This window comes from Apis mellifera, linkage group LG11 (genome assembly GCF_003254395.2).
Source record: "Apis mellifera strain DH4 linkage group LG11, Amel_HAv3.1, whole genome shotgun sequence".
NCBI lineage: Eukaryota > Metazoa > Arthropoda > Insecta > Hymenoptera > Apidae > Apis > Apis mellifera.
In genome coordinates this window covers 15,908,481-15,936,329 of record NC_037648.1, presented here as the reverse complement: position 1 = coordinate 15,936,329, position 27,849 = coordinate 15,908,481, and the positions used below count along the sequence as shown (strand labels likewise).

The 27,849-nt window shown below is 28.2% G+C and overlaps 6 protein-coding genes across 19 annotated transcripts; 4 read left to right on the top strand and 2 right to left on the bottom strand.

Annotated features, from left to right (window-relative positions):
* The first annotated feature begins 73 nt into the window (after window positions 1-73).
* LOC725352 (U6 snRNA-associated Sm-like protein LSm7) lies at window positions 74-932 on the top strand. 3 transcript variants are annotated; one of them, XM_003251489.4, is made up of 4 exons: window positions 74-218; window positions 309-320; window positions 387-570; window positions 648-932. In XM_003251489.4, exons 1-4 carry the CDS (start codon window positions 213-215, stop codon window positions 785-787), a joined length of 342 nt encoding a protein of 113 aa, XP_003251537.1. In that variant the 5' UTR covers window positions 74-212; the 3' UTR covers window positions 788-932. The 3 variants fall into 3 exon arrangements, with proteins under 3 accessions (XP_003251537.1, XP_001121212.2, XP_006570447.1); XM_006570384.3 differs by having other exon boundaries at window positions 108-218; window positions 390-570; XM_001121212.5 differs by lacking the exon at window positions 309-320 and having other exon boundaries at window positions 104-218.
* On the bottom strand, window positions 815-7,478 carry LOC725391. 7 transcript variants are annotated; one of them, XM_026444122.1, is made up of 11 exons: window positions 7,309-7,478; window positions 4,984-5,191; window positions 4,427-4,561; window positions 4,236-4,340; window positions 3,937-4,095; window positions 2,427-2,609; window positions 2,190-2,328; window positions 1,990-2,111; window positions 1,702-1,931; window positions 1,443-1,613; window positions 1,088-1,366 (listed from the first exon to the last, which is right to left on the bottom strand). In XM_026444122.1, exons 2-11 carry the CDS (start codon window positions 5,033-5,035, stop codon window positions 1,088-1,090), a joined length of 1,575 nt encoding a protein of 524 aa, XP_026299907.1. In that variant the 5' UTR covers window positions 5,036-5,191; window positions 7,309-7,478. The 7 variants fall into 7 exon arrangements, with proteins under 7 accessions (XP_026299903.1, XP_026299907.1, XP_026299905.1 ...); XM_026444120.1 differs by lacking the exon at window positions 7,309-7,478 and adding an exon at window positions 6,575-7,295; XM_026444121.1 differs by lacking the exon at window positions 7,309-7,478 and adding an exon at window positions 6,048-6,137.
* Window positions 6,136-8,808, top strand: LOC409762 (sarcoplasmic calcium-binding protein 1). The gene is made up of 5 exons (XM_623241.6): window positions 6,136-6,532; window positions 7,520-7,686; window positions 7,742-7,871; window positions 7,933-8,036; window positions 8,553-8,808. The coding sequence occupies exons 1-5, from the start codon at window positions 6,481-6,483 to the stop codon at window positions 8,679-8,681; spliced, it is 582 nt and encodes a 193-aa protein (XP_623244.1). The 5' UTR covers window positions 6,136-6,480; the 3' UTR covers window positions 8,682-8,808.
* A 2,013-nt stretch (window positions 8,809-10,821) lies between these two features.
* On the bottom strand, window positions 10,822-20,765 carry LOC552375 (NPC intracellular cholesterol transporter 1). Of its 6 annotated transcripts, none has more exons than XM_006570379.2 (20): window positions 20,319-20,765; window positions 18,996-19,350; window positions 18,582-18,874; window positions 18,287-18,479; window positions 17,472-17,603; window positions 16,514-16,636; window positions 16,224-16,441; window positions 15,828-16,132; window positions 15,542-15,739; window positions 15,260-15,461; window positions 14,851-15,148; window positions 14,645-14,772; window positions 14,311-14,568; window positions 14,032-14,195; window positions 13,826-13,938; window positions 13,151-13,740; window positions 12,891-13,079; window positions 12,675-12,762; window positions 12,075-12,241; window positions 10,822-11,281 (listed from the first exon to the last, which is right to left on the bottom strand). In XM_006570379.2, the coding sequence occupies exons 1-19, from the start codon at window positions 20,430-20,432 to the stop codon at window positions 12,075-12,077; spliced, it is 4,128 nt and encodes a 1,375-aa protein (XP_006570442.2). In that variant the 5' UTR covers window positions 20,433-20,765; the 3' UTR covers window positions 10,822-11,281. The 6 variants fall into 6 exon arrangements, with proteins under 6 accessions (XP_006570442.2, XP_006570443.2, XP_026299890.1 ...); XM_006570380.2 differs by having other exon boundaries at window positions 12,150-12,241; XM_026444105.1 differs by lacking the exon at window positions 12,075-12,241.
* A 942-nt stretch (window positions 20,766-21,707) lies between these two features.
* Window positions 21,708-23,106, top strand: LOC102655411 (nucleoside diphosphate-linked moiety X motif 8). The gene is made up of 2 exons (XM_016915266.2): window positions 21,708-22,012; window positions 22,319-23,106. Exons 1-2 carry the CDS (start codon window positions 21,968-21,970, stop codon window positions 23,012-23,014), a joined length of 741 nt encoding a protein of 246 aa, XP_016770755.1. The 5' UTR covers window positions 21,708-21,967; the 3' UTR covers window positions 23,015-23,106.
* LOC100577735 (peptidyl-prolyl cis-trans isomerase sig-7-like) lies at window positions 22,451-25,261 on the top strand. The gene is made up of 5 exons (XM_026443779.1): window positions 22,451-22,589; window positions 23,203-23,404; window positions 23,517-24,007; window positions 24,085-24,326; window positions 24,411-25,261. The coding sequence occupies exons 2-5, from the start codon at window positions 23,335-23,337 to the stop codon at window positions 25,129-25,131; spliced, it is 1,524 nt and encodes a 507-aa protein (XP_026299564.1). The 5' UTR covers window positions 22,451-22,589; window positions 23,203-23,334; the 3' UTR covers window positions 25,132-25,261.
* Window positions 25,262-27,849: the final 2,588 nt, after the last annotated feature.

Genomic DNA, 27,849 nt, shown 5'->3' with positions numbered 1-27,849 from the left:
ATAGCTAGAACTATACTCGATTTGCGACAATGATCGTACCGTTTGAATCATATTTGAAAACGATCGTAAAGCGCGGGAAAGAATCGAGAATCGATATTCGAAAAATTCAAACAAGATATCTAACCTCTAAATTAATCGTCGGTTTAAAATGCGTCGTACTTGTATACTAGTACGGTAGCGGTAACATTCTCAGTTTGTAAAAAAGCCAAACAATGTCTGTAAGTATAAATAATATTATTCCCGACACTAAAACTTTGTCTGTAAGAAAAATCAATCGAGAAGCTTGATTGATATGTTTCATTTTACAGGCGGCGAAACAGGTAAAGATTCGTTATTTTAACAACATAACCTGCAAGCCGTTCAATCTTCTTTATTGTTCCTTATAGCAGCAGAATGCACACGGAGAACCGAAAGAAAGAAAGAAGAAAGAGAGTATACTTGATCTGTCGAAATATTTAGAGAAAAATATTAGAGTAAAGTTCGCCGGTGGGAGGGAAGCAGCAGGAATCTTAAAAGGGTACGACCCCCTTCTCAACTTGGTACTTGATAACACTACAGAATACCTCAGAGGTAATTTTAAATTGAATATCAGAATCTTGTTACACAATTATATAAATAATTTTATTCATCTCAATTCGTTCCCTTAGATCCTGATGATCCATACAAATTGAATCAAGATACTCGTATGTTGGGTTTAGTCGTATGCAGAGGTACATCTGTGGTACTTATTTGTCCCGTAGATGGGATGGAATCAATTCAAAATCCTTTTATACAACAAGAAGGTTAAACAAATTTCTTCTTTCTTTAATCTATCTTCACTTCTTAACGAGAAAATAAATTTTGCGAGAGATAATAATCTGATTTGTATGTTAATATAGTTGAGTATAATTTTTTTTATAACGAAACTAAAATATAATTTATTTTACATCGTATATAAACTATATAAACTTATATATAAAACAAATAAACATGATTTTTCGTATAAAAATATAAATACACACGTTTTTTTATAATAAATAAATAATTTAATAATAATAATGTTTTCATTTCTGCGTGCCACATCGACGCAGATTTCTCAGTGCATGCATCACTCCGCTCCAAATTCATTTCTCAACCAAGGATATTCCTTAGGACAATCGAAACACGTATGTAGATAACGATACGATTTAAGAACTTTGCTCGGTAATTTGCAACTGGCCGGCAAGTCGCAAGCCAATTCGAACGAGTGGAATTTACGCAGATTGCATTGCCAAGCCTTCAATGTCTCGATTGCATTCAAAGACGTTGGTTTACGCATCCATTCGATCACCTGATAACTCGTCACGAAATAGACGTCCCTTAATCGCAACACGTCGTCCATGAATTTCTGAAAATTGTTCCATGCAATGATGATGATCGTTGTAGAAACATGATCGATCAAGAAACAGTTGTTAACAACTTACGGTAAACGCGTAAAAGTAGGATGGATTTTGAAACCATGATGCGTGTAAATGCAAGCCTAGAGGAGCACGATTGCTAAGGTAATGCCTTTTAAAATTCAGCATCAATATTTTATATATCTCTTCGCCCGATAAATCCGAAGGACACGAATCCATCCTCGTACAAGTGTATTGCTAAAATATAATTCAACTTTTCTTATCTCTATATATCCAATCATATATATATATATATATATATATATATATATATTCATTTACTCACGCCTGCCAAAAGTTGATTTAACGGAAGTTCCCATAAACCTGGATAAGCACGAGTCGGGCAAAACTGTTCCAAATCCACGCAATTGTGCGGTGGTTTGTAGTCCAGCGTATAAGGCCACACTGGGACATCGGAAAATGGAACCAGTATGGACGAGTCGTAGACAAATCCAAATTCAGACATCATAAGGAACTGGCGATTCCATCCGATCCGTAGAAAGGGAGCTCTTAAACCTATTATTCTCCAGTAAGTTGGACAATTTTTTTCTACAATAACGAGTTATATACCTACCTTTAATATCCTCTAAACGAACCGCAGCATATTTGTTGATAATATTGGCCAGGCCAACCATTTCGTCGAACCAATCCTCGATGGTAGCATTGCTCGACCACCATTCTTCCGGCCCCCGATGCCTGTTACAATTAAAAACATCACGATGCATCTCTATAAATACAGTAATGTATAATTAATTCAAAATTATTTTTATTTACGTGACGGAATGGGCGGCGATCTCATGTCCTATATTCCACAGGTATTGAACGTCCCTGTAATTCGTGTACTGATGACTGACGTAGAAAGTTGCACGAGCGGGGCAGCCGTTTGGATTTTTCCTATTGTTCGAGAAAATTTCTAAAAAGAGAGAATGGGAAAGGAGATCAACTTTCACCGAATTGCCAAGCAACCGTTGTATGTAATTTTACGTTATTAACAACATCTGTTTCCCATACTGGAGAAAAGTTCGAAATTTTCAGCGTTCACCGCGTCGTCGAAGGTGATCGATATCATCTGGGGGACGGTCGACGCCGTCAGATTACCAGGAATCGCCGTCCCGTCCTTGGAACACCAGCAATCCGGCAAATGGCACCGCTTTGGGTCGCAAGGTAACGCCCCATTCGGATCGTTTCGAATATCTGCACAAATATGTGTACGTATACATGGAACGTTGTATTGGGTTGGCAACTAAGTAATTGCGGATTTTTTTTAGAAAATCAAAGACAATTTTTTCATGGAACTAAATAACTTTATTCTGTAATGTGTTGTCCATTTTGATCAATGACCTTTTGCCATCTTTCAGGCAGCATCATAATCCCACGTTCATAAAACTTCTGGTTTTTATTAGCAAAAAACTGAATCAGGTATCATTATTGAAATTTTTATCATTCAAGGAGTTTTGTAAAGATCGAAACAAAAAGTAATCAGATGATGCAAGGTCAGGATTATATGGTGGATGTGGCAAAACATTCCAATCAAGCTCCAATAATTTTTGCCGAGTGACCAAAGATGTGTGTGGCCTTGCATTGTCATAATGGAATATAACACCTTTTCGATTTGTCAATTCGGGTCGCTTTTCTTCAACTGCATTGTTTAATTTCGTTAGTTGTTCAATGTAAACAATAGAATTGATCGTTCGATTGGGTGATAAGAGTTCAAAATAGACAATTCCTTTGTAATCCCACTAAACTGATAACAAAATCTTCTTTCGATGAATACCAGCTTTTGATGTTGTTTAAGCTGGTTCACGCCTGCTCCACGATCTTTTCCGCTTGATATTGTTGTAAACAATCCATTTTTCATCGCCAGTTATCAGTCGTTTTAAAAATCATTTTCATTACGTTTCTTTAGCAAATCGCAGCTGTTAATGCGTTGCGTTAAATGCTTTTCTTTCAGTTCGTGAAGAACCCATGTATCGAGTTTTTGAACATAGCCAAGTTGTTTTAAGTGGTTTTCAATGCATGTATGTGATACATGAAGCTTCTCTGCAATCTCACGAGTTGTACTGTGACGATCCGAATCAATTATTGCTTTGATTAGGTCGTCGTCAACTTCAACTGGACGACCAGAGCGTTTTTCGTCTTTGAGTGAAAAATCACCAGAACGAAATTTGTCAAACCAATTTTGACACTGCCATTCTTTTAAGGCTTCGTTGCCATAAACAGCACGTAACTTTTTGCGAGCTTGCGATGCGTTTTTCCCTTTGCGAAAATAAAAAAGTAAAATATGACGATAATGTTCCTTTTGATTTTCCATTTTTCAACGAACGCCAAACGAAAACTACGCAAACGATCAAAAAACTTTTTTTACCGATTGACAGCTGAATTGCCAACTATCAAATAACAAAATATGTTTTACATTTGTTGTACTACGCCAGCAAACCTAAAGATTCAACCGAAGCCATCTATGAGTGAAATCCGCAATTACTTAGTTGCCAACCCAATAGAATGTGCGAGTAACTAATACGTTTCTTCTTACTGCACCAGCCACCTTCGTCGGAGGCATCGGGACAGTCGACGCTCCCGTCGCAAAAGTACGCGGCCGGGAAACACGTACCGTCGCCGCAGGCCAAATGTCTCTCCTTGCAGTCACCGTGCTCGAGAAGCGGTCTGGGCGCTCGCGTCTCTGTAAAACGCTTAAAAAGTTCCAAATCACCATCCGGAGCCGGTAGTACAGTTTTCTACACTTTTCTCCTGCTATCTATCCATTCTCTGTCTCTCTCTCTTTCTTCCTTTTTCTTTCCAGTCAAAAAATGGTAACCGTACCTGACATCACGTCGCAGTTGTTCACGTTCGCTTTGAAATCGCACACCTGCCTGGAAACATCGAACAACAATCCCTGGGAGCATCTGAACTCGAACACCTCGTTGTCTGTGGATGGAAAGGGTAGGCTGAAGTGTGGTTGAAAAAAATTATTCGACGCGCGCGTGCGAGTGAAACGTAATCGGGACAATTACCCAGGCAAAGATAATACTTGGCACACTCGGCCGGCGACCAAACGTTATGCGCCGGCGAGTTCGGGTTACGATAGAACTTGTTATCGTCGATGCACGGCGCGTCTTCCGATTTCTCCTTAACCCGTGACGCGTCGCCTGAAATATATACGGAAATTCAATCAAGCCTCGTGCACAAGCCAGGAATAACTTCTCGTATCTCCGTAACGATATTTTTCCCCGCGGGAAAACACATTTATAAATACGTTGGGATGGTTATATAGGACGAAACAAGTATTGCGTATTGTTCCAAATTTGCGACGAAACAACAAACTGGCCAACTATACGCTCTATAAAACTTTCACGACTCTTTTCGAAAATTATTCCCCGCGAATAATAATTTTCCCAGCGAGAAAAATCACTTTGATCTCCTTACGTTTATTTTACGGAAAAAAGAAGAATAAATAATTATATCAAATAGTTTTTTTAATATCGTTTGGAGATATCGATTTTTAATTGAGATTTTTAATGAATTAAAATTATTGGCGCGTGAGAGCAGAAATGAAACTCGTGAAACTCACTTGGGAGGAGGAGGAGGAGGGTCGCGAGGAGGAAGAGAGAACGCAACTTCATATCGATCGGTTCAGATCGAGACGTCTCGTTTCTCGTTCTTGGTACGAGAGCTCGCACTTTCCAACTGACACCTTACTCCAGAAACAAGGCTTATATGATGGGTATATTCGCTTTGCCCGTTCATCTTCCGCTTTGCCCATTTTCACATAGGCGAGTCTGTAAGGGAGAAAATGTATTTACACGTTTCGTCCAATTCGCACAAATTTTTACGTAAAATATAAATATGTCGAAAAAGAAACTTATATTATATTATACGTTTGGTCGAGAAGAAGAAATCTATTTTTTTTTTTTTTTTTTTTTTTAATAAGTTGAAGAACGTATTTTGAGTCGAACAATTTGTAAATTTTCCGTTTTGTTTTAAGCAACTTACGTGTAACGTGAACTTTGAGATTTGGCGGTTAATCGATTTCCGGATTGATTGCATTGGCACGATTCAAAAATATATTTAAATCGTTAAATATTTACTTTCACTCGTCATAGTCACGATGCAGGATCGTTATTTTTCGAAATAGAATTATTTTGTAATAACAACGGAAGAAGAAAAATAATCTTTTCTTCTATGCTAATATTTTTAAATAAAGAGAGCAGTTCGCATCACCATCGAAGCTTTATGTAAGTTGGTACATAAATAACAGGTTGTTGACAAGCAGATTTAATTAACCGTCCTCAAAAAATGATTTACTTTGCCATTTCTCAGCCGTATATCTTTTATGATTTTATGCTATTATTCGTGAGTTAACGCGAAGGAAGATTAAAAAAAAAAAAAAAAAAAAAAAAAATCGAATTATATTGTAAATTTATTTCATCGTTTTATGTATCTCATATTTTGTAGTAATTCAAATTTTGATATGATATTTTTAGAATATATTTTCCTTACATCGTTTTCATTTAATCCAATTTTTTACGATTGGGCAAAATTTTCAAGGATATTGATCGAAAATTGTTTCGATCGAAAAAAGAGATCAAAGGTAAGAGATATCAACAGATGAAAGCTGGCGAAAGCGATATTTACTTTCATGCAAGTTCGGTGACTGTGTCATGGTGACACTGACACCATGATCCAAGCCCCTTCCTAGTATTCATGAACGGTATTACCATGTCCTTCTTTAGGGGAGGGGGGGGAAGTATTCTAAACTTAGCTACGACTCGAGAAAACTCGACTCGAAATCATTGCAAAACCACCATCCTCTCGAATCAGTTTCTTCATAACCGTTTTGCCGTTTACCTCTCGTGTTTCTTTTATCTACGAACGATTGAGATAGTGAAAACTTTTTCCAACTTCACTTTCATATCCAATTGATTCATCTTTCGTAAAGATACGGAAAAAAGAAAGAAAGAAAAAAAGGAAAAAAAAAAAAAATACAATTACGATTAGAAAAAAGAAAAAAAAATCGTGAAAGAAAAGAAACAGGATTGAATACTAACTGAAAGAAACTTCTTGGAGAATGGCGTACAGCTGGGATAATCGAGTAGATTTCATTGTAAGATTTCTTTACGGTTAGTACGCGGTTATTTTCGATAGAATGTGCGTGATCATACCTTGGTTGTTGCACAAATAATGTCAATTACTGCTACTCTAAGTTGAGAGCATGTTACGAGTGTTGTCATTGTGCAGTTATCAATAAAAATTAATGTGTGATTTATTATAGAACCTCTTGAGATTTCTTTCCTTCGAATCATTACCAAAAAGATACATGAAATATGTATCGATCATTCATCCTTCTTCCAAATGAACTTGTGCATACTAACAAGTTATGTATATATGTTATATAAAAAAAAAAAAATCAAAAAAATTTACTTATTTTTCAAGAAATGAAAAAAAAAATTGTTTAGGATATAGGTTGATTTCATAAACTATTACTACTGCCGTCGTCATTATACTCGCACTTGGTTGATGCCAAATTTAAGCTTGGCTCTAGTTCGTTTTATAGAACGATTTATCCGATTTTTTTCCAATATTCCGCTTAATATATGTCTTAATTGTGTGCAATAATGCATCATTAACAAAGTATGATGTTACAGTAATAATCATAAACTTGCTATGATTTGATAATCAAATTCTCTATTTACAAAAAAAAGCGATTTAATCGTCGTTGATTCCAAATATGTGGCAAAAAAAGAATGTGCGAATCGATACTTCAAAGAACGGAAATCGATATTTGGTAATATCGATACATAAGAAAAGTTAATAACACGTATATCGATTTACGTAAAGATCGATAATCGATCCAATCGACTAAATCGATAAAATTAATCGTTTCGAGATAATATACCTGTTAAATCGAATAGAAGGAAGGTTGTACGTTTGATGAAAAATGTCGACCTTTGCCAAAAAGCGAAATACTTGGAGTGTATCCAACTATACCAATGGCAAAATTTCCTTAAAAATAAATTGGCACAACACGATTGATTAATTGGCCGCCTTACACGCACTAGCTTTTATATTTTAACTCGACTAACGATATGTAATTTCACAATATTTAGACACGGATAACAATGGCATATTGGAAAAACATGATTTTGAATGCATGGCTCTTAAGATGACTTTGATCGAGGGAAAAGGAGAATTTAGTTACAATCGATATCAAGAGACTTTACATATCATGCTTTCGTTGTGGGAAGAAATCGCAGAGCTCGCCGATTTCAACAAAGTAAGATTTATAGGCTATTGTTTCTGCCAATATTTCATTCGCATTCTTTATTCAGGATGACATTGTAACCATTGAAGAGTTCAAGGAAGCGGTACAGAGAAGTTGTGTCGGGCGAGAATATCAAGATTTTCCACAAGCAATGAAAATGTTTATCGATAGTCATTTTAAGATAGTAGATTTGAATGGTACATATAAGGTTTGCCCATCCTTTTGTTTGCACTGTTAATAAAATAATTTTATTTCTAGACGACGGTGTAATTGCTGCCGATGAATTTCGTTACAATTGTGTAACAAGAATTCCTGTGGATAACGTAAATATTTTGGATGAGGCTTATCAAAATCTTCTTAATGTAAGATCATACATGGATAAACAATTTTTAAAAATCGCTTGATTTGATTCGATTATTATCTTATTATTATTATTTTCTTTTTTTTTTATTCTTGTTTTACCGGATATATAAATGTACAATTATTTTTAATTTTTGATCTAACAAATTTTAGATTAAACACACATTTCTAGAGAATTCATAAAAATTGTGTATTCTTAATGATATTGAAAAGTCGAAAAAGTAACAGAATTACAGAATAGATTAATAAATTAATTTTAAATTTAATATAAAGAGTAATAGAATATGGTAAGTATGATGATGTTACGATTAATTTTTAATTAAAATTTTTAAAACAAAACGTTTGTAAATTAAATTGCAATTTCATTCACTGTAATACACTTCTAATACAATGCAATGTTTGAACGAGAGAACTATACAATGTTTTATATAAATATAGGAATGTAAATATCATATTGTTATAATTTAAAAAATTTGTTTCTTTTTTTGTATTTTGTTTAACTATTCGTTTATTCGTAGGACGATGACCGGAGACGTGGAGGATTAACTTTATCTCGTTATCAAGAACTTTATGCTCAATTTCTTGGTAACCCGGATGAAAATTGTCCAGCAGTTCATTTGTTTGGTCCTCTACATGCAATGGGTTAACATTGATATTGCGATACAATTCTTATATGCACATAAAAAAGACAATCCAGTTGTATTTAATACATATAATTGTTATTTAATTTATGTAAGATGACTCGTATAATAAATTCTCTATTTTATTGTAAGACATGCATGCACAGATTTTTCTGTAAATAACACATTTTATTTATTTAGGACAAAATTGTTAGCGAACAAATATGTGTTTGACACACAAATCTTCCCAACAATGTTTATATATATATATATATATTTGTTATTCTTAAACCGTTTGAATATAGATATAAAAGGACACAACATATATTGTACAAACAGAAGAAATTTTTATTCGTATCAAGTGTTAACACTTTATCGTGCTGTCAGGACATCTCTTTGGTAATATCGTCGTGCTTTTTTTCATCGCAAAAATTTAATAGTGTAATTTTTGCAGTGATATGTTATTTACGACACATTTTCATATATCAATGAACTCGAGTATAATTCTATATACATTTTGCCAAATTATAATATTTTTTATTTAACATCCATTTTACTTTTGTTAATCATTTACATATTTCTCCAACATTAAATTCATACGTGAAACGAAATATGCAATCAGATTTACAAACACTGATTTATATAAACATGTATCCATTTTCACCCGTTTATACATAGTATATAATATCGCAACAGTCGCCGACATATTATCTACAATAATTTTAACTAGCGAGGTTTTCTTTTTTTTTTTTTTTTTTGTAACGTTGCGTTACATAAATCTTTTGTTGTCAGTATAAAAATTGTTATTTGTATACAAATAATTATATAAAACATGTGAGTTTGAATTCGTAAGAGAAAATATTCGTGTTTATAAAGGAGATATCATTTTGATGCAATTGATTGCATTTTCCTCTGTTTAATTTCGCATATTTTGAAAACAATACTATTAAAATTCATTACAAGCATTGAGCACAAACGTCATACTTCTTACGAGACATTTTTACACCGACGAAACACGCAAAGAAAATTAATATAATTATTATCCTTCAATTTTTAATAATAAGCCTAAGTGTCTCTTTATTCTCTTTCAATGAAAATTCTTAATTATCTAGAATTTTTTTTACAAACAAATTATAAAAATGAAACATAAGAAAAACTAAACTAACCCTTTATATTATAATATTATAACCCTTTATATAGTAATACATTATTAATTTCTTTCTTTGAATACTTGAATTTTTGTTATAACTTATTTATGTTATGTTAATGTTATTCAAGAATAGAATAAAATTGCAAACAAAAAAAATAAGAAAAACATACAAAACAATTTCCAAATGTTTGTTTTAAATTGTGTTTCTGAAAAATGTTACTGATATTAAATAATTCACAAATTAATGAGTATAATACAATATTAATTATTATCAATTATCGACGTAGAAAAAATAAAATTCAAGATATTATTATATATTCCGATATGAATGTCGTATAAATTTTCATAAATTCACTCATATAGAGAATTATAACTATTTTATACATATATACGTATATACGATAATAAATAATTTATAACTAATGATCTATACAATACAAAATTAAAATTCAATTACGATAAAATTCATTAGATATATAGTTGTTATTTTCGATAATATCTCGACTAAGGACGGTTAATACTTTTGGACGAATTTTCGAGTTTATGCAATACAAATAATTTTAAACGTTTATTTTAAAAATTAATTTTAAAAATAATAAAACGAATAAAAAAAGCAAGCTCTTTATTTCAAGCTTTTTAATAATATTATATTATCGAATTAATATATTTTTAGAAAAATAGATTATACAGACATTTATATCGGAAATTTAAATTTATCTAGCGCGATTAAAAAAATGCACAGATAAAGCACGACAAATATACAGGTACATTTACCTTCTGCCAAGCAACATAGATTTATGCATTTTCATTAAAAAAGAAAAAAAAATATATATATACGTGAATATAAAAAAAATATGAAATTGAAGTTAATTAAAATTAAATTATGTAATGATTGGCACTCTCAATCGAATTGATAGATTGTACCATCTTAAATGTTAAACGAATAGATCTTAAAGCTTTAATAATGTACGATCATAAAATAATATAAGATGTTTTTTTATAATTAAATATTCTAAATATAACGAAATCTTAGTTTATTAATAACAATAAGATATGAAATTTTTCTCTTTTTACTTACAAAAAATACCAGACGTGAACTTCATAGTTTATGCTTACATCAATCGTATAATTTTTTTTTTCCAATCACTATTTAACATCAAAAAACATAAATCTACTAAAACTTTTAAAAAAAGAAAGTTATTAATTATAATAAAAATAACTCTTATTATACAGACAGATTATGTTCAGTCTCTCTCTAAGTATAAAAGTCATTTTACGAATAACGATTAATGCTAAAAAGTTATTTGATAATGTGTCGAGTCTATGGAGTTCACACTGGCGTAGGAAGTGGTTGGGTACTGATTGTTGTCGTTTTGGAGTAAAGGAGAGTCAGGTCCACATACTTGACTCTTATATTTGTTTCTGGCCCTGCTGGCATATTCATTGATTCTTCTACGCCTTCGGCGCGACATCACGCCTACGAAGAAAAGTAAGAGAAAATAAATATAATTTAGATTTTTACTTCATTTTAAATTACAATTGCCTAAAAGCGTATTATGTGTTAGTATATTATATAGGATAAATAAATTATAATATAAATAATAGCGCTTAAGAAAAAGAAAGCAAATATAATGAAAAGGAGGAAGATATGAGATCTATTCACCAGTGGTAATACATCTTTTTCATATCCCTCTTTTAAATTTAATATTTGTAAAATAATTCATACGTAATAGAAGAACTAACAACTATTTCCATCAATTATATTTATATAATTAAATGAATAATTACTGATAACACATAATACCTAGATTCTATATTACACACAATGGCAATCTTACCACAAGAGCAGTAATGAAACACATGAAATAGAAAGATATTTTGCAACTAATTTGTAATTATTGAATCAACGAAAAGTAAAAGACTTTAACAAAGAAGCATATCCTTATAGAAATAAATATTCCATCCCACACTCATCAACATACACAGACTGCATTTATAGTACATAAGTTTTGGGAAAAAAGCTTATAGTATCGGCAATTTTGAGTATCTATATTAAAATTAAGCAAGTGCAGAAAATTTCACTTGATTGGTAAAAAATATTTACAGTGTTTATTTTGTGTAGCAATTACCTAACATAGTTGTTTTTATCAAACAATTTTAAGATATGCAAATGTGTTGCATAAAGCTGCGTTATGTGTCGAGAAATTGAATAAAGATAGGAATGTTGTCATGACATAAAAAAAGTGTAAATATATGTGTATCCTGCGTACCTATCTTTGATATTCGAGCACTCTGAAGGTAGGTGTGCTTGTGGTGGGTGTGGGAGGAGAATTGAGTTTGCTTACGCCATGATTCAAGGAAGTCTCCTGTACGTTGTCCAGATTTCCTTGCATTGCTCTCTTGTGATTTGCCAACTTTTCTCTGTTCATTGGTGTGCCTAGAATCACCAGAAGCTATGACGAAGCTCGCTCAAATTATTTTTCTATTTTTCTATTTTTAATCCCTTTTTAAAGAAAATTACTAGAAGATCGCCAATACTCGAAGATAATTTTCTACATCAATATATGGATAAATACAATATTAATATATTAAAACAAAGAGACAAAAAAGAATATATACTTTATAATAAATATCTTCAAATACAATCTTCTTGCATGTCAATTATATATTTAATATCTAGGGATATGAAAATTAAATTTAATTATGTATTATATTGTTCAATATATTATGTACTTATATCGTTCAAGTGACACTGGTGTTTTCTTTCAATTAATAATATAGATGATCCCTAAGTAATGTAATATGATGTGCACAAAAATTATAGAGATTTTAATACGAAAATATATTATTGAAAATGTAACTAATCTTACCAATATAACTTAATAATACTGGTAAAAATATTAACCCATGTGCAGCTCCAAATAGCACAATACCCAGATACATTCTGAAGTAAAATACCTGAAAGTTTGTTCAATACAATACAAAATTTTCAAAAGTTGTATTTAAAAAGAAATAAGATAAAGAAAAAGAGAACATAGGAAATATTAATAAATATTAATTTTTTAAATTGAATTTATATTACATACCTTAAAAATTTGACTTTTAGCAAAACCGAGTACTATAATTCCACCAAATTTGGTAAGAGTTATACCGCTAAAGATTGAACTTCCCATATTCGTTAATGCATCAGCAACTCTTTCAACTCTTGTTGTTTTTACCGATACTGAGAAAGAATGTACTAAATGACTACAAAATTCTACAGCAATTCCAACAGCCTTAAAAAAAAAAAAACAAATTATTAATTAATGACATTTTGTGTTTAAAACTTTATACCAAATATACTTACCATAACGAGATTAACAAGAGACACTGCATTTAATGTTATATGCCACCAATACATTAAACCACCGATATTAACGACAATCATAGTAATAGTTATTACAACAACAACAGAGGAAAATATATCTAAACCCATTAAAAAGAAAGTTACCGCGAAAATAGCAATTAAAGATATTCCTATGCTGTATAACGTATCAGGCCACATTGTTAAGTACTGCTCATAAAAAACATAGAATATACTATATGGAAACACTTCAACCGTTGAATTATCATCGATACTTTTTAAATAATCATTAATCATGTTTGTAATATTTGCCGATACAGCTCTAGCAGCTCTCATCGATTCATAATAATCGGCAGATGTTTTTAATATAGTATGATAAGCCATAAAATAAGACGCTCCGACTTTCGATAGGCCTGTCGTAGGATCGGTAACATAATTAACACCATGACCATAAGCAGCGTGACCTGCTTTAGCACATGTATCATCAGGATTGTCTTGTAAGAAAAATGATACATAACGGTCAAAATCTGTTGGTATAGGCCGACCAATTTCATTTCTGGTAATATTACATGAAGAACAATATTTGAGAGATCCTAAAATAATGAATTTATTATTTATTTATTTTTTTTATTATTCAATAATATATTGCAAAATATTATAAAAAGTTCAATTTTATACCTGTATGTGGACAGAAAGAATTATTTGACATAAAATATTTACAACAAGTTGATAACTGAGACCAATCGATGTAATCATCTAACCACGACGATGCAGGTTTTGCTATATATGTTCTAAATAAATAATTATTTTAATATTTTTTGATAATTATTATTAATAATTTATAAGAAATATATATATATATATATATCTTATATATTTCTCACCTATTTGATTGTTTTGATGCTATAAATATTTGGGTAGATACCGAATCACTGTTACAATATTGACCACCACATACAAGATTTTGTGCTCTTTTATCGGAATAATTCAAACCTTCTTTTACAACAAAATACATTGGTGGTCCAATAGAAAAATAACTATTTAAAAACTGAAAAAAAAAGATAAAAGAGATAAAAAAAAAACAAAAAAAAACTGTGTTGTAACTATTTTTTATAAATCTATATTCGTAATTAACATGCAATATTTATATGCAATATACTTACTTTGAAATATTTCAAAACAAAGCTATCTTCGGGCATAGAAAGTTCTTGGTCTAGACCAATTTCGATATGTGGGACAACGGCAATACTCGAGCAAATCCAACCAAAGAATACTATCATAACGAATGCTCGTACCCATTTTTTCAATAATAATGGGACATACACAATTTTGAAAAGTTTGTATAAAATACCATTTACTACTTCTTCCCCATTGTCTTTTTTTGAACCATGTACAAAACAGCATACATCAAGTTTATTATTCTAAAAAAAATATATAAAAAATTAATTGTGTTAAATTTTTATTACAGATAATGCATATGATTTTATTAATACATACTGCTTGACGAATAGTATCTAATGCTAATAAGCTAACAAAACATGTTACTTGCAGCACAAAGTCTACTAATAATGCCATACCGGCATACAGAGCAAAAGCTTTAACAGCAGGCATGTCAGATAATCCGCCTAAAAAAACAAAATATTTTCAATATTTTTAATTTGATATTTTCTTATATGTTGCATACAAACATTTTTAATATTTACCAAGGAAGAAACAACAACTTTCCGATACACTGGTAAGTAACATGCTTGGTCCCACTTGACCGAGAATACGACCAATATGTTCAGGTATTGATTCATTGGGACGACGACTTTCTCTTTGATGTGTTTGAACTAGAATAAAAATATTGTCCACTCCAACAGCAAGGACAAGAAATGGTATGACTTCAATAATAATAAGTGTTGCAGGAATGCCAATGAAACCAAACAAACCAACAGAACATACAACAGAAGCCAATACTAGAAGTACACCACCAAGACCGAGAGTAATTTTAGAATCGATCTAAAAGTAAAAAAAAAAAAAAAAAAGAAAAAAAAAGAAAAAGAAAAAAAATATTAAATATGTATCGAAAAGATAAATATATATGAGTATATTTTATTTTATCATTTTTACCAAAAGTCGACTGCAGTTTTTAATTTGACCAAGAGAAATCGCAATATATGCAAACATAATAATGTATGATACAAGAATAGTTAAAACATCTGATTGAGATTCACGATTTAATTCATCTTCTATCGATCGTTCTGAAGTAAAGGCAATATCCATAAATTCTGGTTTTTTCGTCGTTGTCCAATTTTTCATAAATTCAATATAACTATAATTGTAATATTATTTATTTCAATTATCAATAGTAAATATTGAATAATATTTTTCTATATCATATATTTTACATACCTTTTTTCCCATTCCATTGCCGGATGTAATTTAGATTTATTATGATAATTATTCACTAGTATGGTCAAAATTACTGCTGTGGCTTTTTCATATGAAGGATTATGAAGATCTTGACCTGGTGATAAAAATCCACCAACTGCAACTGCTGGTTCTATAGGACCGCCATAAGGTGCAAGACATTCAGGATTATATGCGTTTCTGAAAATAAAAAAAGAATAAAATCTTGTTAGCTTAATTATCTAATAATTTTTTGTAATATTATATATACAAACTCAAATCAACTTACTGCGAGCAAACGATGAAATGATCTAAATAATTTACAGTAAAATTATCATCATCTGTGGTAGAAAAATCAAAAGTTTCTATACTATCTTGCCAATATCCCCAAATGCTTTGAATAACACATTGTGATGCTGTTAGTGGTCCAGTAAATGGACTGGTTAGTGGAGCAAAACATATGTTTGCTAAAGTATAATTATTCGGAGTTGTTATTTGTTTTATTTCTTCTTGTAATTTATAAACAGTTTTGAGGAAAGTATCATTAAATACTGGACCAAATGTAATTTGACCATTAGATGTATTATGTATAATCTGAAAGATATTAATATGATTTCATATCAATTTCTTATAAATTATCAAAAAACAATTTAATTCTTTCTCTTTAACCGGCATCAAAACTTACATTCGGCAAACCAACCGATGTTATAATAATTTGCTCAGTTCTATAAAATGGTTCAAAATGTTGATCAAAATATTCTTTTTCAACTCGTGACCGAGATTGTGGAGCAGCCCATAATTCAACTGGATCAGTGGTGACATGTATATATTTTATTCCATGTCCCAAACCAATAATAAATAGAAAACCAAGAAAAAGGACAAACCATGGCCGTGACGCGCAAGCTGAAAAAAAATTCAAAACTATTAATATAATTTGTAATGTCATATAATATTATCAAAAGAGTATTCTCATACCTGTACCCCATCGACAAAAAAATTCCGCTAATAATTTATCTGTGCCTGCGCCTAATCTCTCGATAAAAGTTGATTGTTCTTCATCATCGAAACCACTCGGCAAATCATCTGCAGATATCACACCTATAAAAGTTTTTATGTTATGAATAAGGGAATATTAAAATGTATATGTCCAAAAAAGTGCTGCAGTAAGTGAAATAAATTGTAGACGATGTGCTGTAAATAGATACATTAAGCAACTATACATTCAATTGTGAAGAATAAAAGAATTGCAACAAAATAACATATAAACTTTATGACAGAGCAGCTCTTTATTTAATGTAAAAATAAGAAAAAGCATACAATGATTGATTTAAATATTTAGCAATTTTATATTTAAAATATGAAGAATATTGAATAAAATAATCATAATGCTTTGTATATTTCTATTAAAAAATATTAAAAGAATAAAATATATAATTAAAAAAAAATAAATATATATAAATAAATATAAAATATAACATAAATATATATTAAGTTAAATTTAAATTAAGTTATTCTGCACATTTATGAAAATGAATATTAATCATAAATATAAAAGTTCCTAATAAGTAACATATATGCTATGTATGTATTTATGTAATGTTTATAACATTTGATATAATAAATTTTAATAAGATTTAATTAATTTAATTAATTTTTCTCCTTTTTTCAAAATATGTTCCTGCATTCTGGACATATATATTTTAAGATATAATAATGTGTGAAAATTTAAATAAAATTCAATAAAAACAAAGATAATGATGATAAATGATAAATGATAATAATAAGAAATAAATCTTTGATGAAAAAACAATGAAACACAAATGAAAAAAATGATTAAGCATAATGTAAGAATAAAAGTAAATACAATAACAAAACAGAAATTAAAAGTCAAGCACAAATCCACAGATTGAAGATACAGTTGATAGGAACCTACTGGAACGCTTAGATTGAAGTGGGCTGTCTTCTTGGTCAGCGGCGAGAGCAATACGCGCACCATCTCCTGGGTGATGTAACCCTGCGGCTAGGCGTCTACCCACCTGCCTTCCTACTTCCTCACCTCGTGCAACTATACATATACGCACACCATACACACAATTGGTGATTCTAAATCAAATCTCTTCAATTTTATACAATTTATTATTTTATACATTCATGATACTACATTCATCATATGAAAAAAAAAAAAATATAGTAAAGAGAAATCAATAGTTTTATTTCTATTTTTTATTGCAATATAACCTGATAATGAATTAATTATTTTCAAATAATTTGATATTTGCTTTCCTGTTGTTTTTAATTATCATATTATATAAGTGCTCCGCAACAAAAAGGAAATAAAAAATTCAAGTGTTTATCAAACTACAAGCATAGCGCAAAATTTAAAAAATTAATTTTTAAAACCATAACCAAAGAGAAAAGTAATATAGAAATAACACAACAATAAAAATGATCCTATAACCAAGGAAGATCAATGATATGGATCAAACATTAAAATAATTTGAAATTGAATTGTACTTGTACTTTTTAAAACAATGTAAATTACATATAAAATTAGTCACTGATGTAAAAAGAATATTATGTAAATTATTACTGAATAAAATATGGTACAAAGTTTAAGGAAAAGAGATGAATTTTACATAGCAAGTTGTGTAATATAGTTAGAAATTTAACAATTTCTCCTTAAAATATATAAAAAATTATGAGTTTTATCTGAATAAATATTATTAAATAATAACTGATGTTTCTTACCAATTTGTTTCCTATTACTGAAGCACACTATTGACAAGATGAAGAGAGTTGAACCACAGATAAAAGTAATGAGCATTATCACAGCATAACTATCATAACCAAAAATAGTAGAGGGTCTTGGTAAAGGAGGAACTGGTGGAGGCACTGGACAACTGGCTTCACAGTCTACACAACTGCACGCTGGAGTATTTTTCTAATTACAAATATAATAAATAAATTTCATTAATCCAGAAAAAAGATCAAATTTTTTTCATTTATATATTCTCTAGAAAGAATTGCAAAAACAAATACTTACATTTAATGCCTTGTTACAAGGTGTGACTTTAGGATCTACAGGAATAAATGAATCTATTGGTTCATCAGTATTTATATATGTAATTTGAAATGGTACATATCCATTATTTGCTGCATCGCCCATATAATGAAACCATTTCCATGCAGTACATCTACTAGCTCCCCATATTCCACACATTAAATCCATTGCTAATTGTCCAGTACTAGGTACTGATACTTTACTACAAGAATTAAATGTGCCTTCAATATATTTATCCGTTATATAAATATTTATTCCATTGATATATTCTACTTCTAAAAATTTAAAAATATTATTATTTAATACATATTGCAAGTACTTGAATGTAAAATATTTGAAAAATAAAATGAAAGTGAAAAATAAGAAAATTGCTAAAAAAATAATTTAAATTATTACCATTTTCTTTCTGTATTTCAGTAACATTAATAAATTTGCTTTGTTGTGTGCTACAAGTAAATTCACAAAAATGTTTTACTAAATTATCCAAACAACTAGGACATCTGGATAAAAAATTAGATGCCAGTTTAATATTTGTATCCATTGTTCGTAATTGATTTGTATCACAACAAGTGTTAATTCCATTTCCAGAATCAATCATTAAATGAGGACAATTTTTAGCTAATAATTTTTGTCCATCATTATCCAATAATTTGGGTGGTCCAGTATATGGGCAATTTTTTTTATGCATGTTGAACCTATCTGTGTAACATTCTCCATACCAAATGCAATGACCATCTTCTGCAGCAGATATCTGTTCATAAAAGTGAAACAATTTCTTTTAAATAGAAAAGTTTAAATATCTTATTATATTATATTATATTATATTATATTATATTACATTATAATATATTATTTTAAAATATATTTGTACTTTTTTGGTAACAAAAAAAATTACAAAAAAAATTATGAAAAGATTATTAAAAAAACAAAATTATAATATAAATAGAAAATCTTTCTATCAATTATATAGCATTAACAAGTAATGAATCATTGCTTACACATTATAAGATTGTATACAAAGACTTTAACATTCTTTCATAATCAATTATTTGATAAGAGGAGGGACTAATATTAAGTGAGGTCACTGTTATAAATTAAATTAATCATCCTAATCATACATGATTAAAGTAATAAAAAATTTCTTTATTCTTTTTTATTATCTATTTATTATATATATAATAATAATAATAATATTTATTATATATATAAATAATAATACAAATGATTTATTGAATTCGATTCGTGATTCATTTTTCGAAGTATTATATTTTATTGAAAAATATATCTGGCTTGAAATCTTAAAAATTTATCTATAAAATATACAAAGATTTTGTAGAAGAATTATATCAATAAAAAATATATCATATCAATTAAATTATATTTGCAAACATAAAATAATAAAAATAATTTTTTATATTATTTTAAGCGGAAAATTAATTTCACTAAAAATTAAAAAATAATTCTTTCCGCTTTCATCGCAAAAAATAAAAAAATAACATTTAAAAGGTAAATATATCGATTAATATATTTTTTTATGACGAAAGTATAATTAAATTTAATATATATATAATTTTTTGATCAACAATGTCAACGGTAAATTTTCGTGAGGATAAACTGAGGTGACGTCATAATGCGAGTTTCACATCAGGGTGTGGTGTAGATAATAAATTATATTATATATTCTCATAAGGGTTGTGATTTTGTAAACAAATAACTTACTGAATTAATGAAAGTCCAGATACTCAGCAAAAAGAATATTATGTTTAGACGTGACATATTAGCGTCTGTCAAAGTTTGACGGTGACCTCGGAAAAACACATAAAACCAATACATATACTCGTTTATGAGAGCAATGATATTAAACGATTATTTTTTTTATTGTGATTTAACGTTAACAGGTAGATTTATTATGATCACTCATTGCCTATATTTCCATATCAACATCTATATAGCTATTCAAAATAGTTAACAAAAATATTAAAGCAATTCACGACCGCGTTTCTCTAACACGACTGACTAGATGTATGCAGCACAGCGTGATGGCGACATTGATAATCGCAGACTAACGCTAACGCATCGAATATGAATCAACATCATCGGCTATTTTCGGTTTCATTCGGCTCTCGTTTTAGCCGAAAAGAAAGATAGATTTTACTGGAAATTTAAAATTATTCATAAATTTTTTTGTAAAATTTTCTGGAATATATAGAAATAAGAAATGATCGATTTTTTCGAAATTAGCAGTTAAAATTATTTAATAAAAAGAAATTATAGCCATGAATTGATTTTTAATACAATTCAAATTCATTCAAACACATTAATATATTCTAGACAATATATTCTAAAACTGTTATTCGTTATTCTAGATTTATTCATCGTAATAAGATAAAAATCTGAAAACGTAAAAATATTAGAATTTTTATAGAAATAATACTTTTTAAATTCAATGTCTACTTTTTGTTTTTGCAATCTATATATTTTTGTAATCTATATGCATATGTCAAAATCAAATATTTTTAATTTTGAAGCAATAAAAGTCAAAACCCAAAAATCTAATTTTTATATCAAAATTATTAAAATAAAACTAAATAACTATAATTTTATTTATAACAAGAATACTTTGAAATCATATATATACGTTATTCATACAGGTATATTAATAGATATATTTTTGACATAAATGAAGTAATCACTAAAAATTAAATAATAGATAATATCGTAATGAACATAGACTAAATAAATTTGTTCAAATAAATATTAATATTATATTTGTATATTACCATCAAAGATGTTTTGAATCGTTCTTTGCACTAGTCATTCCTAATACATTGAATTAATTTTGAAAGGTAATATTTACGCTCTTCCTGTTTTTTATAATCTTGAAGGTTAAGAATTCGTTACATGAACAATAATATAATAATTTTATTCCTTACAAATAGCAAAAAATATATAAATATGATTCAGTTAATGTTTTAATTGACGATAAATAGTTGGAAATATTAATTTTTGATTAAAAATCTGTTTAATAATTATTATTGTGAAAAACGATAAAACGATTTTTAAATGGTCAATTATAAATATTTATATTCAAATGATACAAATAAAAATTAATAAAGTGACGTACGATCCATGCGTTGATTATCATATTTAATACAATAAAATTATAATAAAATAAAGATTACGGAAAGTCGATTGATCGGACATCTAGTAGCTGTGTATAAAATTATTGTGATGGTAGACATATTAGAAGACATTCTTGATAAATTGAGCATCAACGGTAGCTACGTTAAATATAACACATTTCTTTTGTAGTGTTTTTCGACCTTTATCGCATAACATAAAAAGTATTTTAAAAATACAATTTATCAATGAAACTATATTCAGTTTTTCTACGCTGCTCACAGCGTTACTTTGTAAGTATTTTTCTTTTGCTTGCTGTACTTTCTGCATACTAGATGACGCTTGTCTCGCGGATATCCGTTTGTTTATTTTTGAATAGTGGTGGTAAAGACAAAACAAAATTTTTTATTTTTTTTTTCTTAAGTTGAAAAAAAAAATGTTTGTTGAACTATTAATATTTCAAAAATATGTTTAATCAATTATCGTTAGTATATAATGTACAAAAACGACTAAAATATCGATTAATATATCATACTGATATTACTGTTGATTATTATTATAATATTGCATTAAAAGAATGTTTCTTCTTTACAAAAAAGTCAACTGAATCACAACGAAATATAAACGCCATCAAGTTCGAACATCTGAGGCCGGAAGTGGTACTTAGTAAAGAAAATCGGAAATCCTTTATTGAGAAATTCAAGAGTGGTATAATTCCGGAGAGATATGATTCCAAACGCATAGATCACAATACAACTCAAGCTGCTGTTTTAATACCATTATGTACGAATAAAGGAGAGCTAGGTTTCATATATACTTTAAGATCTACAAAAGTAACTGCGAATCGTGGACAAGTCTCGTTTCCTGGTGGTATGTATGACAAGAAAGATTCTAACCTGGAAGAAACTGCATTACGTGAAACATGGGAAGAACTTAAAATTCCAAAAAAGAAAATCGATATTTGGACTTCCGGTAATATATTCGATAAACAGAATGTCAAGGTTTTGCCTGTTTTCAGTTATGTTGGCGAAATTGATCCCGAAAAACTTCAAATTAATACAGACGAAGTAGAAGAAGCTTTTTTTTTCAGTTTGAGAAATCTTTGCGATCTTTCATTGTGTCGATTTACTCATTTCCGTGACAGTTATACTTTACCAGTTTATTTGGGTGGGAAATATCGCGTTTGGGGTTTCACTGCAGCATTAACACATATGGTTTTAACTGCTCTTGTACCTGATATTTATAAACTTGAATTCATTTCTTTACCAAAAATTTTACCACAAAAAAAAGGATAAAAATATGTTAATCGTGACATATATTTAATTTGTATTTTACTTTTTATTTATCTGTATATATGTTGTAATCAATATATAAAGAATTTAAAAAATTGTATTGCTTTCCTAAATATTTAATTCACTTGAAGAACATTCATTTGTGATTTTGAAAGGAAACATAATTCTGAAAGATGTTTTCTTTAATTCAGCGCCATATAGTTGTTATGAGATGAACTCGTATTTCATTATGTGTATCACATAGTGATAGAATAAATTCTGAATAGTATATACATATTAAATGTGAATAAAAATTAGTCTTTATGTAAGAAAAGTATAAAAATATGGCAGTTGTAGTTGAAACTACTATAGGAGATTTTACCGTTGATTTGTATACAGAAGAACGTCCGCAAAGTAAGTGTAAAGCAAGAATAGAGGTTAGGTCTTTTATTATTACATTATAAATTAATATTTTACCGATTATTATTACCGATTAATATTTATTAATATAGATAATATTTTGTAGCATGTCGCAATTTTTTAAAATTATGCAAATTAAAATATTACAATTGGAATTTGTTCCACTCTGTTCAAAACAATTTTATTGCTCAAACTGGAGATCCTACTGGTACTGGAAAAGGTGGAGAAAGTGTTTATGGAATAGTATTAGGTGAAAAAGCAAGATATTATGAAGCAGAGCAAATGCCAAAAATAAAGCACGATAGAAGTGGTTTATTATCCATGATTAATTGTGGCAATAATATGCTTGGATCTCAGTTTTTTATTACTCTTGCACCTGAACTTCAATCATTAGACGGAGAGCATTGCGTATTTGGTGAAATTACAGAAGGTTTAGAGATTATTCTTAAGTTCAATGAAACTATTTGTGATGGAGATCATAGACCTTATCAAGATATACGTATTTCTCATACTGTGATTTTGGAAGATCCCTTTGAGGATCCAAAAAATTTTGTTGTACCCGATCAGAGTCCACCACCCACAAAAGAAGTTTTAATGGTATAATTATTTTTTTTATTTTATATTTTGAAAAATTAAAATTTTTTGTATTATAATAAAAAAAAACTTTATTTTAGAGCGATAGAATTGGAGCTGATGAAGTGATAGATGATACAGCTGGTATGACAGCTGAAGAAATTATAGAAATGCAAAAAGAAAAGGAAGCTAAGGCAAGAGCTACAATTTTAGAAATCGTGGGTGATATTCCAGATGCAGATATGGCTCCTCCTGAAAATGTTTTATTTGTTTGTAAATTAAATCCTGTTACAACTGATGATGATCTTGAAATTGTTTTTAGTAGATTTGGAAAGATTATAGGGTATGTTAAGTTAAATTATTACATTTAGTATTATTTACATAATATTATATTTTTTATAATTCTTCTTTCTATTATTTTTTCTAGTTGTGAAGTCATCAGAGATCGACAAACTGGTGATTCATTGCAATATGCGTTTATCGAATTTGCTGATCGTAAAAGTTGCGAGGAAGCGTATTTTAAAATGGATAACGTTTTAATTGACGATCGTCGTATACACGTAGATTTCTCGCAATCAGTAGCTAAGATGAGATGGAAAGGCAAAGGTAAAGGTATACAATATTTCAATGATAATGAAGATTTAGAAAAAGTTAGTTTAAGATACAAACAAAAAGACGAATCTACAAACAATGATGATATAAAAAGTCGAAGGGAGAATGATAAAAAGAATAAAATAGAAATAATGGAACATAGAAAACATGAATATAGAAAGAATGATAATAAGAACAATTCAGAATGTTCTTATAGTGATAAATATATAGAGAAAGAGAAGCACAAGGAACAAAGATATTATGATACTTCACGCGAAAAATATGAATATGATTCTAGACGAAGAAAAGAAAGGAAACATAGAGATAGAAGCAGAAGCAGAAGTCGCGATAAAAGCAAAAGAGAAAATTATAAAGAACACAAACAAAAAAAGAAACACGACAATGAAAAAAAAAGATGGAACAGAGAGAGTGTTAATGAGAATTTAGGATATGAAAAATATAAAGAAAGACATTCGAATCGCAAGGAAAAAGAAAAACGTAAAGAAAGAAATCGATCTATGGATAGATATGAAAAAAACAAACAGAAAGAGAGATGATGTGATATTCTTCAAAAAAAATCTTATTACTTATAATTATACATATATTGTGAATATCTATTTTGTAAAATTGAATTGATAATCTATCTTAAAAAATATATTTCTGCTTTTTATGCAAATAAAGATAAAAAAAAAATTTTAAAAATCATTTAATTAATTTACTTAATTTAATTTATTTAGCAATCAATTGCTTATATCATTTAAATTATATTATATTTTCATTTATTTCTATAAAGCATAATAATGCAATAAAATCTTTTAATAATCTAACTATATCACTATTGTGTATTGAGTCAAATATAATTATTAATATCTTATAATTCTTATAAATTAAATTAAAATATTAATCAAAGTAAAAGTTGAGAAGGAGCATTTCATCATAAAAATAGAAAACAAATCGAAAAGGATAAAAATTTTTCAAAGATTTATATTTTAAAATAATATTTTAAAATAAAATTTGTATATGTACGTAAATTTTAAAATTTTAAAAAATTAATAAAAAATATAGTAGTAAGTAAAAAAAAATTAACAGTTTATGATAAAATATTAGAAAATCTATAATTACATATATATTGAAATAATATATAAATTCTTTTTATGCTTTCTCTCCACAGCTTACAAAAATACATTAATTATTATATTTTTTAAATTGTAATGAATTGTTAGAAGCAGAACAATTAAAAATAAAAATCTAAAAAAATTGCTAAAATATTATTATATACATTCCAAAAATCTTTTTCAATTTTATATTTGTCTCAAATAATTTCATTGCGTTTTATTATTTTTTATTTAAATATATTTTATTGTTATTCCTTTTTTATATTATATTTTTTAGGTTTAATCAATTTTTATTTTATATATTTATTCTTATGTTTCAAATCTTAATTTGAATAATTTTTAATATTAAATTAATTATAATAATTTATTTTTATTATATTTTTAATAGATGTTGTTGTAAGACTTGATATCATAGAAATGTTTAAAATGTTTTATATTATGGTTCAATTTTCATGCAATTAAGATGAATAAAGAACTGTACCGTCCAACCAATCAAAAAGCTGTCAAGGCCTAGGGATTAACGAATAAGTGTGCATATATTAGTCTGTTGTCAAGAATCGTAAAGAAAATATTTATCATAGTAATATAAGTATGTAATTATGTGGAATTTGATTATTGTGGTGTAATTTATATTAATTTTTTTTGTTTATTAATTAACAAATGTGTATTTACTCACTTATGAAGTATTATTACATTAAAATTGTATTATATTTAAAATTTTTTTATCATTTTTCATTGTTTGCACATTTGACAGTTAACAGTAGTTCATATTACAAATATTTGAATCCGGATTTGAATCTAATTATTTTAATATTATTTTTATTTTATATATTTATTTTATATTCTACTTAATTCTATTTAATTCTATTTTTAATTCTATTTAAACTGGAATAAATCGAAAGTAGTTATAAATAAATCGAAGAATGAGTTTATCACTTTCGTCTTATTTTAACAAGTAAAAAAATAATGTATACTGATTATTATAAATTTCTTGTATCTTTTTATTCGTACGGAAATAAAAATAGTTAAATCAGATTATTTTATATATTACGTGTTTTTATATATTTTTTTCTTAAATCTATCTATGTGTTCGTATTATTTTTATTTTGACATTACGTTACGTAAAATGAAAGATATTTCTCACAATACATTATACAATGCAATATCTTCGAAAATTAATGGTTCCTATTCATATCATTGATATTTTAATTTTAATTTTTTGCCGAATCGTTCAAATCTTTGATAAAATTGCAGTGTAAAATATCATTCTGTTATCAAAGAATAGAAATACAATTTTTCATTTTAGATACAATTAGGTGAAATTTAATTTATTCAATTATAGTCTTTTTTATCAATTTATTTTATCATTAGTGTTATCATAAAATATTATTAGTTTCTAAAATGAGATTTAAATTTGATTATTATTTTATTTTAATACAATCGTTTTAATTTCATATATTTTATATATTTATTCTAAAGAATTGATTATTTTTTTGTATAAATTAACTATTGCGAGAATCTAAAAGGCAGGAAAAACAAATTTCAATATAGACGCCATAATAATATTTCGAAATAACAATCAGATGGTAACATTTTAATTTTTCGTATAAAAAACAATTTTTTGATTTTATTGTTTTTATTGATTTGTGACGATATATATTTGTTAAATAAATCATAATATAACGATGAATTATTAAGAATATTACAAGAGAGATTATAGTAGAGAATATTAGAAATTAAAAAAATTAAAGTTTTATTTCAAATAAATTTATTCTTTCACTATTTAATATTAACATGTTAATCTTAATGTTAACATGTTTTAATGTGTGCATGTATGTTGATGGACTAATTAAATAAATAAAATATAATAATTGATAGAAATTAGCTAGTTTAGTTTCTTGCTTTGATTTCTTTATAACTTTTTTTATTATTTATTTTGCACAAAGTTTGAACATTTTGCAAACAAGGATTTTATACTTTTTGTGTAATTTCATTTTACATACTCATATCATAGAATATTAGAAACGTAAGAAACGGTTTTTTTTAACTTTTTTTAACCGATCGATATTTCAAAATATGTTTCATAAAATCCTGTAAGATGGCACTCATTACATTATTTTTAACATATTTGTATCTTCTTCCACTATTTGCTCTTTGTCT